Consider the following 19,432-nt stretch of genomic DNA (forward strand, 5'->3'; position numbering starts at 1 on the left):
ATGTATTGATACATGTGATGTCATTCGATCGCATCCAAATATATTTTTTTCTTACTTGAGCCTCTCACCGTCATACCAAATACTATCTATAAAATAACTAACTATTTAGATCTCAATCATTGACTTAAAAATATACAAATATAAAAATAATAATAACACATTGAACACATGTTCGACCTCATTCAGAGTTGACCATACGCAAAACAGTATCGACGGTCTATGGATCATCAGAAAAAGGAAATAGAGCACCCCTTTCTTGATAGCCAAGGATATATATATATATATATGGAGACACAGAAGGATTTCTGAAAAGATAACACAGACGAAGACTTCGACAATGACGACTAATAAAGCCATAGCATTGAACATTTGTGTTCTTTGTCATGATCAAAGTAGCACAAACAAGAACCACCGCTCAAAAAAATTTTATGCTCCAGAGGATGAAGAATAAGGGGAGCACAATTGGAGGGTTTTGACATGACTATATCGAGGTGGGAACCAAACAAAGGTTCATGATAACTGTTTCTTGATGATAGAATGTGGAACCTGATTGATGGTATAAATTAGTGCTAGAACTTCTCTGAGATGAGCAAAAAGCATGAATGGTTTCAAAGATACATGCTTGCAAGATATGCAAAATGGAACAGAGCTCTACTGAACCCAATGGTTCAGCAGCCTGCACCACGACGATGACCACAAAGTAAAAGATGCATGCTATACTTTTGTGCCAACTAAATAATCAGCACTCAAGGAGTATAAATACAAGAATCACTTCTTCATGAGGTTAACAATATGCACCATGATGTTGAAGAGAGAATCCAATGCGTGAGGCTCCCCCTATTGTTACTGATCCTTTTCCGTCGTGCTTTTCAGTGTTTCTTTACGCAGTAGCACAATGTCATCAGTAGACTACTCCAGAAAATTACTTCAGATTCTTTGAAGCTGCTATACCTCAGGGGGTTTGTAGTCAAGCATTTCTCTGATGTTTAACCGAACTGAAGGTCCCATTGATGAACAGATATGTGCACTTTTCCAGTATACTCCTTTGGCACCAGAAGGCTTGTTTGTTTCTACTGATCTCTGCATATATAAAAGAACAGAAAACAAGGTTGAATTTTGTACAGAAAACCATATCATTCTTGATAGACCTAATTTATTTCTCAAAAATTATTCAAGCTCTTTAAATAAAGAAAATACATACAACTGCAGCCATCAGATTGATGATCAGGTCTTCATCAGTAAAATTGACCTGCCCAAAAGCCAAGTGCACAATCCCAGTCTTATCCACTCGGTATTCAACTTTACCTTTTTTAAACTCTTGAATAGCCTGAAACAAGGAATTCATTAGTACTGTCCTGTCAGCTTCATGCCACACCGGTCAACTATTTAACTCTCACACTTCAGTAGACAAAACCATTAATGTCAAATTAGCCATCAATTTAGTGAACAAAGATGCAAGTAGAACTGGAAATTGATTATTAACATGAATTTTTCAGTGATTAACCAATTTTGTAATTAAATAGCTACTTTAGCAATTTCACATGACCAAGTGCTTGCTTCAGCATTAAATATTTCTTTGTATGCTGCTTAATCAGTCAGTGGCTTGAACATTTTTTAGACAGTATGCAATATAAATCTTTCAAAGCCCTTTATTTTTGTTGTTACATGGACAGAGAAAAAAATTCCACAAATGATGTGAATGGGTTCACCAATAACTATAGACTAATTTATAAATGAGAAAATATAACAAGAACATGTCAGTTTTTCTCACAATAACAGAACTACTAGGAGAAGAGTGCACTGAACATCATAAAGTTAAAAGGAACCAGCTTGCAGAAGCAACTTTGCAGCCATACCTGAGATATATCTGTGGTAACTGTACCAGCTTTTGGGTTAGGCATAAGTCCACGTGGTCCTAAAAGTTTCCCCAAACTAGCAACCTGGTAAGATGCATTAACAAATTTAACTAAAGGCTTCTATTATGACCATCAAAATGAACAAGGGATTTCATGAAGAGCATATACACTCAAGAAAATGTGGATCAAACATATGACTTGTACATTGTGAAGAAAAAAAGTGAAATTGGCATTACACCAACTATTTTGCATCCATCCCCACACAAGGTCAAAAATTCATCTGCATGTCAAAGTCACAGCCGTGCCATATATTTGGAAATGCTCATGACATTATTATCCAATAATTTCCTCCAACATGAGAAGCCACAGTTGACCAATGAAACTAATCAACATTCATGGTGGTTGTTAGGACCCCACCAATTTACGTGTAATATAAAGCTTCAGGAGTTCATATTATTGGACTAAACAACCATTCGGTAAATGATGTTGAAAGGACACTACATTAAAGCCCTCACAGAAATTAAAATTACATACAGCTCACCACTTCCATTAAGAACAGTGTATGGAACAATAACCTAGATGGTCTATAATATTTACCATAGAAAATAAGTTAATTTTAGCCTATTTAGTAAGTTATGCCAATAACAGACATCCTTGGTAATGTTAAAATAAAATTAAAAAAAAGAGAAATAAATGACTGCTTCTTGATCTCCATTAACTCCTAGAGTTACAGATGCCAGCAAAAAGCAAACAGTTTTCCCTAATACTGCAGTAGAAAATAAAGAATTTTAGTGCACGTGTATTGTAATATTTTTTCATCGATGTTTGAGTAGCTTTCTTTTCAATAAGAATTCAATAAATTGTAGTAAAAGCAAATATCGGAAAACTAATCATTTTGTTTACTAACTTAAGTAGGCATTTTGTGTTAATAAAGCCTTTTCAACTAGCAGTTCATATCCAGTTTAAAATTTCAATAATAGTGACTAGTTAAACAACTTCTCATTGCCACAAACAGTTGGTATCAAAATATATCCATTTACTGGAGGTTTCTTAAATTATTTTATACAAGATATAATTTGTTTACATTTATGAGATAATTTACACAAAATAGTTGCAAGGCAAGAAGTCATTTTATGTACAAGATTCAGACCTTGGGCATCATATCTGGAGAAGCAATTAACTTATCAAAATCCATAAATCCGCCTTTTATTTGTTCTATTAGTTCTTCCCCACCAACTATATCAGCTCCTGCATTTTTTGCTTCATCAATTCTTTCACCTACAAAATTTGGAGTTTACACTGTAAAACTCAAAGCCAACAAGCTTGCACCTAGCCTTACAACTAATCAACAGAAAAATAAAGAAAACACAGCTTGGAAAATTTAGCCCCTAAGTGTGCTTTTAGTAACAAGAAACAAGAAATCTATATATCATACTGAAATTGACAAATAGGGGCGGGACGGGAGCAGGATGAGCAACCAAAAAAGAAGGTGGCTGAGAGTTATAAGCAAGTTTTAAGATGATAAGAGATTGTTTTCTGTATTAAGAACTTCAAATCTTTGAAATGGCTAACATGCTTGAAGTGAATGTCAAAGATGAGAACTCTTAAATACAAAGATCTCCAGCCTACGAAAAAGAAAGCCCAGAAGATTTCAGACCAATTAATGAAAAGGAACTAACAGATCAGTTATCACTCAGATACAAATTAAAGAAGCAGCAAATAACAGAGTTAACTCAATCCATCCTGTAAAGAAAATAATCATATCACACTGGTCCATGCATTTGAAATATACAATAGAAATTTAATAAATGGCATGAAAAGGTAATTATCCAGTTAGTACTTGTCGACTAGCAATTGCTAATTGCATAATAATATTTCTCTATGACATGGAAAAGGTGATATAGTACTTCAAAAGTCTGCTTTATCATCCATCTGATATCAAAGAAAAGATTCTTACATGAAAAGATATCTAGAAGCATGGACATGAGTACCAGGCAAACAAAAAAAAAACATCAATCAGGTGTTAGTTTCAGAAGCTTTCATAAGTTCACAATATGCAAGCAATATGATACTTAATAGACAATATCAACATTTTTGCCCAAAGAGCCATCCAAAAAATAGATAATGTTCCGATAGAAATGGTCCCAACAAAGGTATGTCCATTTCAATTATGGTGAGATTTAGAAGGCAGAGTAGCTAATATCCTAATGCCACATTCAACCTTTGATTGCTCATGAGTCACCAGTTTCTTAGAGAATTAATTTCAAGAGATCATGATCCAAGTAGTAAAAAGAACGAAACTAAGACTCATATGGAAAGAGGATCTACCAATTCCTCAGAAAAGGCAGCGAAACATTTCAGACTTTTTAGTAAGACAAGCAGTGCGCTCCCATTTACACTGTGATTATAGCAATCAACAGCGGATTGTTAAGAATTAAAGGAAAAAAAACCTTGCGATAGCACAGCCACTTTAATAGTCTGCCCAGTACCCTTTGGCAAATTCACCTACATGATAAAAACATGGAATGAGCAACACATAACATCCAACATGACCAAGCAAGAGTGTAGGCAGGAATCAACACCGTGGCCCTCAGCTGCTGGTCGTTGTACTTGGGATCGATGTTGAGGCGGAAATGGGCCTCCGCCGACTCCACGAATTTCGTGTTTGCCGTTCCTTTAAGAAGCGAGATCGCCGTAGGCACATCATACTCCTTTTTGTTCTCCCTCAGTTTCTGTATCTCCAAGAACCGCTTCGACCTCGTCTACCCATAGAAAGAAGCCCGACAAAATTGGCACGATTCATACAAACCAAACATACAAACATAAACAAAGAGAGAGACCAAAGTAGACGATTTACCCTGTCCCTCTTGAGTGGCAACGCGGCCTTCCCCGTTTTGATCTTGGGTTGCGGAGATGCCGTGGCGACGGCCGAGTCGCTGGCGGCTTCATCTGCGGCGAGATAAGCCTCCGCGGCAGCTACGTCTGACGCCTCAGGGCGGATGATGGGAGCATCGAGTTTTCTGGGGATGATAGGGAGGCAGGGTTTTGCAAGGGGATGAAGATGAAGATTGAGGAGAGCCAAAGAAGGGTAAGCGGAGGAGGAGAAGGGGCGGAGAGAAGGGAGGCAGCGAGAAGCGGTGGGCTTTTGGGAGGAGAGAACGGTGGGTGGGGAGAGGATGGATGGGTTAGCGACGCCGGCCATCGCGACGGAGGGGAGCGAGTGGCGGGGAGCAGCGGAGGGGCAGGAAGGAGATTAGTGGCTGTGGCACTTCGGATGCTTAAAAATGCTTGGGGATCACACAGTGAGGGAGGGCCCCACGCATGCCTCTATTAGGGTGTGTTGGATATACAAAATGAATTAGGAGCAGCGGAGGGGGCAGGAAAGAGATTAGAGGCTGTGACACTTCGGATGCTTAAAAATGCTTGGGGATCACACAGTGAGGGAGGGCCCCACGCTTGCCCTCTATTAGGGTGTGTTGGATATACAAAAATGAATTAGACAGATCATATATATGTATGTATGTATATATATATATATATATGTATGTATGTATATGTATACATATATATATATATATGTATATGTATACATATATATATATATATGTATACATATACATACATATATATATATACATACATACATATATATATACATACATATATATATATAAATATACATATATATAAATATATATATATATACATATATATAAATATATATATATATACATATATATATATATATATATATATATATATATATATATATATATGATCGATTGATCATTAATGTGGCCCGTAGGCTCGGGCTCGTGAGGAATTATTTGGGCGTACTCACACGATTCTATCCTTTTCAAAATATATAAGCTCCAAAAGTTATTTTTGAGAGTACAAGTGATCCAACGGACTTATAAGCTCTTTGTTTTCATACGCCTCAAGAGACTAAATAACTTTATTAGTACTCTCTCCAATATGAGAGTTAAGGGCTCATAGCCAAGATGCATGGCTCTAGAGCGAGTATGCTCAATCTAAGTGTAGGCCTCGAGCTCTCCTTTTAGTACCAATCTGATAAGGAACCATTTGGTCGGTCGATTATTTGGTGCGGCTCGTAAGTTTGCGAGGAATTATCCGTTTTGAGAGTACTCGTACGCTTTTGTCCATATGAGTTCCAAAAGATGCCTTTGAGGTTACGGGAGACCTAACGGACTTATGAGCCCTTGGTTCCTGTACTCTTCAACTAATGTAGATCTCCCGTACACTCAAAAGCGCCTTGTAGAGCTCACGAGTTTTGAAAGGGTAAAACCGTGTGGGTATGGCCACCATCCAAAATGGACAATTCCTCATGAGCCTACGGGCCACACCAATGGTCGACCGATCAAATGGTTCCTTATCAGATTGACGCTAGAAAAAGGGCCTGAGGCCTGTGCCTCGATCGAGTAAGCTCGCTCTCGAGCCATGTACCTCGACTATGAGCCCTTAGCTCCCCTACGAGAGGGAGCACTGATAAAGCCATTAATCCCACATTTGTTGATGAGTATGAAAACCAAGGACTCTAAGTCCGCTAGATCTCTCGGATAATTCCTCACGAGTTGATTGACCAAGATCCTTTATGTATACACTGTACAACCATCCCACATTTATATTTAGCATATATAAAATAAATATCATATACACTGCAGACCTATGCATATGCAATTATAGTTAATCCTAACTAATTGATACATTTAAATTTCTGATGCAATTCTTTGAGCTCCAAGTCTCCTCCAATTATTCTTTAAAAAAATTTATTTTTTTTTCCTTCAAGATAAAAACATGACGCAGTGAAGAAAAAATGGGAAGACACCGTGAAATGATTGATTTCATCAAACGAGAAAAGTGAATAACAAGGCATGAATTAATCTAGATTAACAACTCAAGCTAACACTATCTTCAATCTAGTGATTATTATTAATTCTGCTATCGAGATGGACATATTATCTTGGCATGTTTCTACCTTTCTCTAAAGTTCTAGGCAATTCATATAATATAAGAAATAGTTCCAAGTCAAAATTGTTCATGCAATTCAGTTCGATATATAATCAATTCATTAAGGCAATTTAAGAGACGTCTTCGATGCTTCTTTTTTGGGAAAAGAAAGCAACATGATATGACAAATTCTGAGGCTATTGATAGTCGACAAGACTACCTTTTCCTGAGGTAAGTAGCTATCCATAGAGTCATGTAGCAAATAAAGCAAGACCAGATTCATCATTCGATCCAAGAAGCAGAAAACAAGGCAGTTAACAAACTCATAATAAAAAGTACTAGAAGATCTTAACGGATATCGTTTGAATAGAGATTATGATGAAGTTTTTCTTGGAAGATATGAGTGAAAGTTTGCTTGGTGACCAAGCATACTTCCACAGCTTCTGAGTTGGAAGTCAAGGAACCAGGAAATAAACCTTCTGTGGAAAAGATGGCAGATCCATGTAAATATGATGCTCGAACTGGATTGGCAGTAGACTTGCCTGTGAGAAATGGGATATCCAAGTTTTACACTAACCATTTCCTGGTGATCACTAAACATATATATTTTAAGGTTCCAGAGACATTGAAAAAAATGGGCTTTTGGATTGGTATATTAAATAGCAGAACAGAAGTTAAACAATAAAAGCTAAAACTTCAAATTTTCTATTTTTCATTTGTTTGCCTCGATAATTTCTCTGTATTCTTTCTTCATCTTCACGCCAGATAATGTCCTGCAGGTACAACCAAACAAGAGAATTAATAACTGGCAATGAACAAGAGAATTGCATGAAACACAATATGCTGAAGAGAACTATTGGGATGCCTATAGTTGTCTCTAGATCAGGTAAATACTAGTTGTTTCTTGATGTAAAACAAGGAAAGAACCACATAAAACTGAGCTGCGATGGAATAATTGTCCAGGCATAATTGAGTTTTGCTATCAGTCTAAAGCATCCATCTCAGTTTGCATCAGTTTCATTTCTTGCTTGGCATACCACACATATCCCAATTAAATGCCCAGTTCAAAACCAAAACCTTAATGAGTTAATTTTGTAACTTAAAGAGCATATGAGTTAATAAAGCTGTGTCATTGTTTCCTCGGAGCACAGACTATGAAAGAGAAGGATCATACACATGATAATATAATGAGTACTCCCAAGAACCTTACCAGTAAAGCAAAAGAGTAAAACAAAATAAAAATAATAATATTAGGTCAGACTGCAGAAATTTTCTTTTATCTCTTACACTATAATATCCTAGATCAGAATTCTTCAGCTGGGGAATCACCCATCTGCAAAGGCTGTGGATCACTAAATGCTCTCGTTTACACTATCCTAGGAACCTACTAAGACAATTCACAGTCATCATTGGAGAAGAGTTTAATTTGAACAAAGTATGGATATCACTTTCCAGGATATCACTTTCCAGGAAGTTCAAGAAACCACTGAGATGACAATATTGTCATCATTTAGGGAAGTATGAGGAAAATTCAAATGACCAAATTCTGCAGTGATTAGGCGAGCCCAATTCACAAAATGAAATCCTATTCTATACTCTAAGCACCAAAAAATGGTGAAGCTTATCCAAACAATACGGAATCATGCAAGAATTACAAGTACACACAATACACATCTACATAAGCAGAGAAAGAATACTAAATAGAATCAACCTAACCTGAGCATTTCCTTATTTTTGAAAAATTGAACACAAGGTGTTCCCATAATTCCTGCTGCTTCTGCAATTTCAGGGTCTTCTTCAATATCAATTTCAACAAAGTGCACATTTTGGTTGTAATCATCTATCACCTGCTACAAAAGAAAGTTCAATTGTGTGATTAAACAAGTGGTGATGCTTGTGTTACCTAACTTCACAAAATCAATAATGAATGAAAAACTGCAAACGTATCAGGTAGGATTAAATAATGTGATGGTTCTAATGGTTCTAGTGCCTTATTTTAGGCTTCAGTAGGATTAAATAATGAAGCTTATAATTAGGCTTAAAATCAACCGGCAGCAAGAATGGTTATCGCAGAGCAGAACAAGTAGATTAAGGACAATAGATCCTTTATTTTACTTGTTCATCATATCCTGAACAAATGACAAATTAATGTCATTGCCGAAGAAAAACAAGTTATAAAGACTGCAAGTGCCACTGACACCTTCCAGGCATGTTATATAGATGCTTGCCAAATGTCCTCTCCTTGTGTGAAACAGGAGAAATGCATCATGGCCTGCATAGTAACTCGTTTTCAAGTTAGGCTCAATTAAGGAATTACTGATCCAAAACCATAAACCCAAAATTAAATATCTAAATATTTTAATACATGAAGATTTATTTTCAAAAGGATGTTTGCAGTGGTACCTTGCTTAAAATCGGTTTCAGTGTCCTACATGGACCACATGTTGGTGCAGTATATAGAATGCATAACAATCTTGGACTTTCGTGATACAACTTCCGAAGTGCATACTGCAAAAGCCAAACCCAAGTTTAAGTCATGTAATAACAAGCTCTCATGTTCACGGCCAGCTATCAGATAAAGTGAACATCCGCTACCTGCCCTTTGTGCTTTGTCAGCGTTATGTCGAAACCCATTTGTGCATCCTTGTCAGTAACTTCCTTCTTGACCACCTCAGTTACAGGCTGTTAAATTCAAGCAAAAATGAATGAAGAGTTATATGCAAAAGGTCATACAATTCTAGTTACAACATAATAACATACTGATATAAATGTATTCACTTCTGGCAGGTGCTAATGAGTTAGACCAGTCATCATCTCAATGTGTGTACATCATGATTAAACAAAAAAAAAATTAATTTCTTCCACAGACAAGAAATGGCTTGAAATCAATATCAAAACATTGAATTTTTTTTAAAAAAATCAGCATAGTGAATCAATATGATGCAAAAGGCAACTTTTGATAATACCATCCTATCACAATAAATGGAAAACTTAACGAACTTAAGTTTGTACTACCCAAAATAAACTATGAATCATGTAGCTATAAAGCCAGCAATACCCAACTGAATTATACTGAAGCGTATTACCTGATGGAACTCCACAAGCAGATTGTTCGCAACTAGATATCTTTCAACAGATAAAGCAGCAACACATCCAGAACCAGCAGCAGTTATTGCTTGCCTCCACTCATGATCCTACAATCATCAACAAGAAAGTGAGGATACTGGAAGTGATTGTTCCCGAAATACATATATTGTTGTGTTTCTTCCAGATTTTTTTTGTTGACCTGAATTTATAAATCCAATATCGCATTCAAAGAATTTAACTTGTATAAGCTTTACTTAAACTATGTTTAATTTGGAATTTAAAGAGGGGAAAGTTGGTGTCGATTGTTTAATTCTCCTTCTCCAAATGCTCTTCAGCTAAGAGGGCTTAAATTAACCCAGACAAATGGGCATAATCTAGATAATCCAGGAATCCAGGATGATGGATTAAGACAACATCTCTCTCATTTTTTTTGCTAATCCAGATAATCCACCTTCAGAAATTAAAAAACTCTAAAACTAGTTAGCTAGATTAGGATAATTTAACATGGTTAATTTAACAGTGAACCAAATACAGTCTTAATGTGTTTATGCAACAGATGTATTTGAAATGATAATTGGAATAACGACATATTTGAATTATTTCAAGCTACTTTGCAATCTGAAAATGTTTTTCATCACGCAAAGAGGTTGGCTAAATTAGAATGAGACTATCATCTAATTAAACCCTGATGCAACTATCTCTTGCCCTTATTTACTTTTTTTATTTTAAGAGGATTAGGGAACAAATTCTATGTACTTCATATAAGTAAATATCACTAGCATGGTTTGATGTTTTGGATACTAGAACTGTGCCAGTCCCTAACCAGACCCGTATGGGTTTAGAACGTGCCAGGTGTACTATCACATGGTAGACCAGCACAAGTCAGGTACCTATTCTTAAGGGCTTTTGCCATCCGAACCCTAAACAAACCCCAAACCCAAGGTTGGATCCATGTGGTTCTCACTTATTTGAAGGAAAATGAAATCTAAACCGGCGAAAATCTAGTTCCAGACATGTGACTATGTCTAGATCCGGAAACCCACTTGGTTTGGTGCTTGATCTTTGTCGATCAACCCCTAAATTAATTGTAGATCAAGCATATGAATCCAAGATCGAGCATACTTCAGAAGATGGGACCTGAAAAGATTAGAGTCTCGAGATACTTGTTTTGTCACCCAACTTAATGATAGCAGTTGGTCACTTTCAGGGGATTCTGGAGATGAGTTTTGGCTCCAAAAAGAAGTCTTAACCAAGAAAGGAATAGAGGTCTGGAATCTAAGAAGGAAAGCCAACCTGATACAAGAGGAGATGGGTGACCTTTCCCAACTGAACTGTGCACACACCTTATGGATGTGCACAGGTAACCCTCCAAAACATTTTAGGATGATTCCTGAAGGACAACATTCATCTTATATAATTTTTTTTACGTGATATATACAAAAACAAATCTGGTACTATACTATTTAATATTCTTATCTTAATTATTGCAGTCTTTCTTTAACTTGTAGAAGTTCCGTTCTAATACTTAGAAGTAAATCACTTGCCACAACAATCACAAACAAGCCTTTTCTCATCCATGACTAATCATAGTTACCCATTATTTTACACCATCCATTACTCAGAGATAAAATTTACAAGGTTATAACTCTTGCTCGCACATCCAAAGGCAACAGACATCTTTTTTTCTCTCAACTTATCCTAACAATATGATGGTAGAATGAGCATTGGAATAAGATCACATTGACTTGTCCATTCAAAACTGCAAGTTCCAAATTGATAAAAGATCCAAGAGAACAGAGCAAGTCATTTAGGGTCAAGATTAGTCTTGGATAAGGGATCAAGATCAAAATGGATCAGGTTAGCGATTCATGATCAACCAAAATAAGTAATTCTTAGAAATAAAAAATAAGAAATGAAGATTTGAAAGGGTACTTCTAAAAGATATAGTATAAGGTTAGAAGATATACAATTCTTGTATATTATCAGATAAACAGATCGATCTTTAAAGTTATATTAGAATACAGGTAACTTGAAGCTACTTATGGAGTAGGTCAAAAGCCTCTTTGTAATATGTGACATACTCCATATGAGCATGACAGTGCAGCAATGTCAGCTCTCTCATCCCACTGAATCCTCTAGTTTTGTCCTTTCATAGTTAGTCAGGTGGCAGCCATTAGTGTTGGTGGCAGCAACTGTGGGCAGCCACAGCTGAAAGAAACAATTGATATTGTGTTCGTCAAGGCCCATCCCAACCCAAATCGGTTGAATCTGATCCACATAGCCCAATCCAAAGCATCATGGTCTTTAACAAAACAATCATATTAACTATCATCTGACTGATACAATGAGTTAACTTTGCTTTAAGCATATGTAAAAAGTCCAGTTCATCTTTCTACCATCTTGCAAGGTGTAAAACAGTGACAATAATCATCAACAATTTTGGTGTATCTCAATCAGCGGTAAACAAAATTATGATTTTTCCTGATCTATATTTATAAGATTAAGAGTACAATTTGATTATGGATAATACAGCAAGTTTAAAGTATTACCTGTACATCACCAGCAGCAAAGACACCTTCAACTGAAGTTTTTGATGTGCCTTCTTTGACTAGGATATATCCAGAACTGTCAAGTTCAATTTGACCTTCCAACAAGTGGCTGTTTGGAGTATGCCCTATACCGTAAAATAGACCTTTTAACTCAAGAACTGATTCTTCACCTGTATCAACTCTTTTTACTAGAACTCCTGACATCTGGTCCCTGCTATTGCTAACAACATCCACAGCTTCTGTATTGAAGTGCACTGTGATATTCGGATTGTTGAGTACTCTGTGAAACATTCGCCATAATCAACCTGTTAAAAGAACATTCAGGAAGTTGAATGTTTACCATCATCAATACTCGTAACTTGTTTGCATTAGCACAGAGGAGCCATGAAGCTATTAAGAGACAAAGCAACAGTGGCAATTGATAAATTATTAGATATTATATCCTACAAAAAACCAGAGAAAATTATCTGAAGTACAAATGAAATAATGATTATTATGCAGAAAGCTACTATTTGCTAAGCAGTGTTCCCTGAGTTTTATACAACGAGAGATACTGAATTGGCATTATGTATCACAAAGTATGGCTTGATTGTCATGTGCTATGTCATTAGTGGATGGCTAAACATGGAATATGAGGATATGGTGATTGTAAGCCATTAAAAAGTCAATCATGCATGTAGTCATCATACCCTTATGAAAAGAAGAAAAATATCTGCTCGATATGCCAACACTTACAAATAGAATTCTACTTAATGGGTTCTTGAACTATCCCATTTGTAACATATATTTTCAAGAATAGAATTTTATTATTGAAAATCTGCTCTCATTTGTAACTATATTATGCACATATTTGATCATGATAAGGAGATCTTTGTTATCAGGAAACAAAAAGATTTCTCTTTTACTATAGAATTTTAAATCATAAAGATGCAATGACTTAGGCTGAAAAAAAAAAAACAGTTTCATTAATCTAACTAACCTGTCTTGCATTGCTTTAGATGCCCGTAGTTGGTTTCTTCGAACAAGCAAGTGTACATGTCGTGCATATTTGGTCAAGTATAATGCTTCTTCAGTAGCTGTGTCACCACCTCCAACAACAGCCAAAACTTGCCCCTTGAAAAGTGGTGATGCTCCATCACATATTGCGCAGGCGCTGATTCCTCTACTCCAAAATTCATCTTCACGAGGCAACCTAAGCCTTTTAGCAGTGGCTCCTGTTGCGATAATAAGACTATGACAATTTACCTACACACATGAACCAAAAAAGAAATGAAAAAAAAATGGATTAGCATCACAAGATAGAAGCCTATTGAAAAGAATTACAGCACTGGCTTCAAATAAACTAGCTTGTTACTTCCAACTTTTGCCTTCAACAGGACAGTTAAGTTATATCACAAACAGCCATATCTTTTTCTTAATATTGAAGGTTTGAAAATTTAGGAGATTCACACCTTCTATTTGGTTGAATAATCTTTTCTAAGATTCCCATCATTCTTCACATAATAGGCAAGAAATAAACCTTTATTTATCAATACTCATATAGCAGTAAGTGGATATCTTCTAGATGCCATGTAGACACGCCATTTAATGCTACTTTTTCTAATGATTTATTTATATAACATGTTACACCTATTCTAAAAAGGGAATTAACTGACTTCACAAACCATATCATCGTCTAATGGAGGTTAAATATTAAACTTCTTTTGTTCTGCTGAGGTAGCTACAGAATTTTATGCATCTATGCTTGTCAGAGGAAATTAGAAACATACTTCAAGAAACAACTATATAGTAACTATAAGATTCTCAAGCTAGAAACACTCTTCCTCTCAGAATTTCTACATGTGATTTCACCTTAATCATGTTGTTCATATCATGAAATTGGACTATTTGAATTTCAAATATCTTAATCCAATTCAAATGTCTGATATGATATAGAAGGTTTACAATACCGCCCAGTATGGTTTGGTATGGACTACTGGCAGTTGGATGAAGGTAAATCAGGCAATTCAAGCCTGGTATGAGCCATACCACCTGGTATAGGCCTTGTACCATGTGTATCGCCTGGTATAAGACTTGTAACAAGTAGTAACTTCTTTTTTTTAACTTTGAGCCTTTTTTAAGTTTTTTTTTTTCAAAAGTCAATAAATACCAATGTACCAACACCACAATAGGCCAGTATGGCTCCGTTCCCATACTGATTCAGACTGGGACAGATATGGTTCCGGTACCAAAATTAAAATTCTTCACCGTGTTAAAATTTTCTTTCAGAAAAGGAAAATTAAAAGAAGTGATTTGAATCTTAACGAATTCAATTAAATAGGATATTTAACAACCTTCTAGAAAAAGCCATGTGTTATGTAATGCTTATTGCAGATTCACATAGCCTCATGGAAGAAATTTTTGTTGCTATTGTCAAAGATGGAAAGATGAGTACCATGAGATCACATTTTCTACAATCTCAAGCTATCAAGAAAGCAGTGTGGACAAAATACATAGACATAACATGATATGGACATGCCGGTATGGCAAATTTAAGAAAAAAGAGGAGACATCAAGACATGGATATAGCAAGTTATATAAATATACTTTCAAACTTTGATATTTCTGCATATGAAGATATATATGTTTTACAACTTAGAAAATCTATGATAATCATATTTGTAACCAAGTAAGAAGCATGTAGATAACACCTATTCAAGCAAGTACTTCAAATAGATACACAAAACATTAAGTGGACCGTGTACATTTAAATAAATTGTAGATGATACAATGTTTCCTAATATGTTATAGAATGTTAGGAAGTACTCAATTGTACTAACGTCTGAAACCGGCGTGACTTAAATTTAAAAGCACCTTGTAGTCTTTGTGCTTCATAGTTCTCAAGAAAGTTTGCACAACCAAAACTTATGATTAGAGAATCATTTTGTTAATGGTGTAGCACAACCTTTGGCACCACAACTTGGATCACCAAGGTTCAAGTCACAAAATAGTCTCTACTTGTCCGGGTAAGACTGCATAAGTCGATCTTTCTCAGATCCCATATTAGCAGGAGCCCAGTGTTTTTACCTGAAGCCAGAGTTTCATTTGACCTCACTTTTATCCTCTAATCAGATGGATTTTAGGACAATTACCGAGACATATGACTAAGGATTAAAATCTCAATATGATATATGATGCTAGTAGGCGACTAGTCTAGTATGGGGCTGGTACCTCTAATGTAGTAATGTACCATGTTGGTATGACTATGTACTTGCTAATATCAGCCTAAACATTACACACAGAGAAGAGAGAGAGAGAGAGAGAGAGAGAGAGAGAGAGAGAGAGGTAGGGATGAAAGCAGAGATCATCAAGACAGAGGAGTAGGGCATTAGTGGTGGCAAGGAGGCGATGCTGCCGGAAGTAGCATTCACAATTTCCCCTTCCAGGGCTCCTCATCACTGTGGTCACCATTTAAGGGTAGGCGAGGGCCTCACCAATTGAGTTGGAGGCTCACAAGCGGAGGCAGCGATAGGAAAGAGAAAGAAAAGTTCAAGACTTGCCCAAGGGTTAGCTTAAACTAGATTGGATTTAAAGCAAAAAGCACAAAATGTAAGAAGTATGATAAGTTAAGTAGCCTTACCACCCAGGACACTTGATATGATAAAGTCTACTGGCAATAAGCTCAGTATTTGACAGGACCAGGTAAGCATATCAGGCAGTAAGCTCGATGTTGGATCAAACCAGGCAAAATTGTTTAGTCTACATAATAACCAGCCATCAAACCAATAAAAACTAATCTGTACTGACAAGTATGGTCAGATTTTTATTCCTTGGATATGACACTAAAGCCATTTACCCAGTCTAATATAACATATTTCTTGTTAAGCTTACTTTGCTTCTTCTAGAAATCAAGGGTTGGGATAGTTCATCAAATTAACAATTAATTGATGTTGCAAATGCACCATATAGATGACAAAAGAGTTTGCAAGGATCCCTGAGATTTAGATTTCTGATGAAAGAATATAGATGAGAAAAAAGTTTGCATTTGGCCATTATGAATTTTCCATCTTAAATGATATTACAAGAGCATCATATATGAACTTCACTAAATAGATCAGAATACATTTGATAGAAAAAGTAAATGTTACCTTGCGCTCACTACTGTGGACAATAAAAGGATTATGCTGAACATCAATAAATTCAACATCTTCTTGAAAAAGTTCAGCACCCCAGCGTTCAGCTTGCCGTCGTATCCTACATAATGTCATCATTGTAAGACATAAAAACAAGTGCTGATTTGAAATGATTAGCTTAATAAATACATAAACAACTCTGTGAACAAATATAAGAAACAAAGGGAAAAAAAAGAATAATATTACAAAGGAAAAGTAAAAGCATTTAAGGATGTAGCACGACCCATATACCTATCCATCAAATCAGGGCCAGTTATTCCATCAGGAAACCCAGGAAAATTTTCAACTTCTGTAGTAGTCATTAGCTGCCCTCCTGGAACACCACCAACTTGATAACCTTCAAACACAACAGGCTTTAAATTTGCACGAGCAGCATAGATTGCTGCAGTATATCCAGCTGGACCAGAACCAATGATCACCAAATTCTCAATTCCACCAGAAGAATCTGCAACAAATATCTCAAATAAATTTTAAAAAACCACCTTAACTGTTTCTAACAGCTAACAGAAGGTGACTATCATACATTTGATTGTACTTAATTAAGATGAATCGAAAAACATGGCCAACAAATGCCATGATTTTCAAACGTCTACAAGTGAACTCTTTTATTTAACTCTTTTACCATGTTTCTTCCCTCAGTTTCATGCCAAGCATTGCATATGTCAGTAATATATTGGTAAGGCATATGATAACATAGCAGGATATTCCTCTTTCATCTTCTTATGCGATATCTTGACCATGGATTCAAGTTTCATATTTTACTAGAAGTAATAGGTCTTATAGGTCTGGACATTTCCAAGTATAAGGATCAGGTCATAACAAGAACACTTAGACATGGCTGCAGGTGTGGCACATCGAAATCTCAGTTGATACCAATACCGATCTACACTTTATAAATCTCATTTAAAATACGTAACTATAGCTACTACAACAATGGGAATTCCATTCGATCATTCTCAATCTGCTCACCCCTTATTATCCTTTAAAGTCCTCAAATAAATTTGTGCAAAAAATTATCAGAAGGCCATATAACTTGCTTGACTGCAAACTTCTACTTCCAAATGCTTGACAAGTCAACCTTATGGCACTTAATTTTGTAAAAAAATTGGAGAAGAAACCAAATGTTGTAGCATTACTACATAACCTACTACCCATAGCCTCATGACCAAAAATGGCACAACGCAAGATAACTAACAATTTACATGTTTGGTTAAAGATTAGTTATATAAGATGATTATAGATACAATTATGCATTTTCGCTCTTCCCTCTACATATAGAACCAATGCTTCTTCAGATAAACCAGCATTCATCAGATGACGACCCTAATTTCACAGTTGAAGTGATTGCACAATTTTATAGAAGACAATGGAGGTTATAGAAAAGGCATATCCGACGTGATGAGAGATTCCTTGAATCTTCTCCGAAATCTTTTAAATTGTAATTGCATTTCAACTAATTCCACCTTCTCGAACGTTGTTTGATCATGTTAACAAGATAATAACTCGTCCTCTACAACGATCTAACAGGAAAGAATAATGATAACAGCAAGTAATAATTCGATGACAACATCACCAAGCAAGTTTCACGAGTTTCGGAAGAAGCGGAACTAGGAGAGGCGAAAGGACGCCCGAGGTATACCTCCAGGAGGGGAGACCGTGGCGGCCTCGTCCGTGGAGGCGGCTGCCAGGGATGCGGAGACGGGAACACTGGCGCGACGGCCGACAGGCTTCTGAGTGCGGCGGGAGGGGCAGCGAGGTGAAACGGTGCGGAATAGGAACGGCCGGCGGCTGGGGAGGGAGGAAGTCGACGGGGCCGCCGCCACCGAGACGACGGCCGTCATACCTATCCGACAGACGGCCATTCGCTTCGGAGATTGGAGAGAGGGAAAGAGGAGGTGGGGAGCGAGGGAAAATGTATCGGCGAGGGAAAGAGCGAGCAGCAGCGAGAAAGATAGTAAGGTAGAGTGTCGAGGTTAAGATTGGTTGGTGGAGAACGGCCCGGCTGTCATCCGTTGTCAGCTGACGGCATCGTCGGTCCTCCTTCCATCACTTGTCTTTTTCTCTGCGTATTTTAATCTTTTATTTTATAATCATTATCAGGATTAATTATATATTATTTTAATAATTAATTATCTTTAATATTTTAATATTATTTTTATAATTAATTATATCTAGTATTTTAATTTTATATTTTAAAATTTATATTATGATCTTTATACTTACAAAAGTCAAACATTAAGATGTATATATAGGATTAAATTAAAGATTTTGTTGGAACAAGAATATCAAATGTTTTACCTTCATAAATATAAGAATCTCAATATAATTTTAAAAATATAAAGAGTAAAATACTAAAAATAACTAATTATAATATAATTAGCCCCAGAGTTAATGAATTTACACATACCATCTGACAATGAAAGGATAAAAATTATTATTTTTCAATCAATTTATCTATTATGGATGGATGGTTGTTAAATCCTTTCAACAAAAATATTATCTTTTATAATTTTAATACAACATATCAAAATTGCATAAACTCATTGTGAATATTTTTTAATTGAAATATTAACACACATTAAATTGATGTTTGTATATTATCTATTTTAGCAAATTGATCCTTAACCCATGTTTTCCATATATTTTTAGCAAGACTCTTAGTTGACTCTTAGACCTTTTTTGTGTTGTCTTGGACTTAGATCACTAATATGTTTGTGGACTCCTTAAATTTACATCACTGATGAGATGTGATGACCAAATTGGTGTTTATTTTTTTTATCAAGATGCAAGGAGTTGTGTA

The 19,432-nt window shown here is 36.0% G+C and overlaps 2 protein-coding genes across 4 annotated transcripts; both read right to left on the reverse strand.

Annotated features, from left to right (window-relative positions):
* Positions 1–550: 550 nt before the first annotated feature.
* On the reverse strand, positions 551–5,123 carry LOC103993418 (large ribosomal subunit protein uL1c). Its single transcript, XM_009413483.3, has 7 exons — positions 4,714–5,123; positions 4,439–4,618; positions 4,307–4,361; positions 3,007–3,134; positions 1,857–1,940; positions 1,202–1,327; positions 551–1,080 (listed from the first exon to the last, which is right to left on the reverse strand). The coding sequence occupies exons 1-7, from the start codon at positions 5,056–5,058 to the stop codon at positions 946–948; spliced, it is 1,053 nt and encodes a 350-aa protein (XP_009411758.1). The 5' UTR covers positions 5,059–5,123; the 3' UTR covers positions 551–945.
* A 2,199-nt stretch (positions 5,124–7,322) lies between these two features.
* Positions 7,323–18,587, reverse strand: LOC135587312 (thioredoxin reductase NTRC-like). 3 transcript variants are annotated; one of them, XM_065078566.1, is made up of 10 exons: positions 18,272–18,587; positions 16,864–17,077; positions 16,588–16,693; positions 13,440–13,705; positions 12,461–12,740; positions 9,911–10,018; positions 9,420–9,506; positions 9,228–9,332; positions 8,541–8,674; positions 7,323–7,597 (listed from the first exon to the last, which is right to left on the reverse strand). In XM_065078566.1, the coding sequence occupies exons 1-10, from the start codon at positions 18,492–18,494 to the stop codon at positions 7,537–7,539; spliced, it is 1,584 nt and encodes a 527-aa protein (XP_064934638.1). In that variant the 5' UTR covers positions 18,495–18,587; the 3' UTR covers positions 7,323–7,536. The 3 variants fall into 3 exon arrangements, with proteins under 3 accessions (XP_064934638.1, XP_064934639.1, XP_064934640.1); XM_065078567.1 differs by having other exon boundaries at positions 8,541–8,671; positions 18,272–18,586; XM_065078568.1 differs by lacking the exon at positions 7,323–7,597 and adding an exon at positions 9,025–9,096 and having other exon boundaries at positions 8,548–8,671; positions 18,272–18,586.
* Positions 18,588–19,432: the final 845 nt, after the last annotated feature.

The sequence above is a fragment of the Musa acuminata genome, chromosome BXJ1-8 (genome assembly GCF_036884655.1).
Source record: "Musa acuminata AAA Group cultivar baxijiao chromosome BXJ1-8, Cavendish_Baxijiao_AAA, whole genome shotgun sequence".
Classification (NCBI taxonomy): Eukaryota; Viridiplantae; Streptophyta; class Magnoliopsida; order Zingiberales; family Musaceae; genus Musa; species Musa acuminata.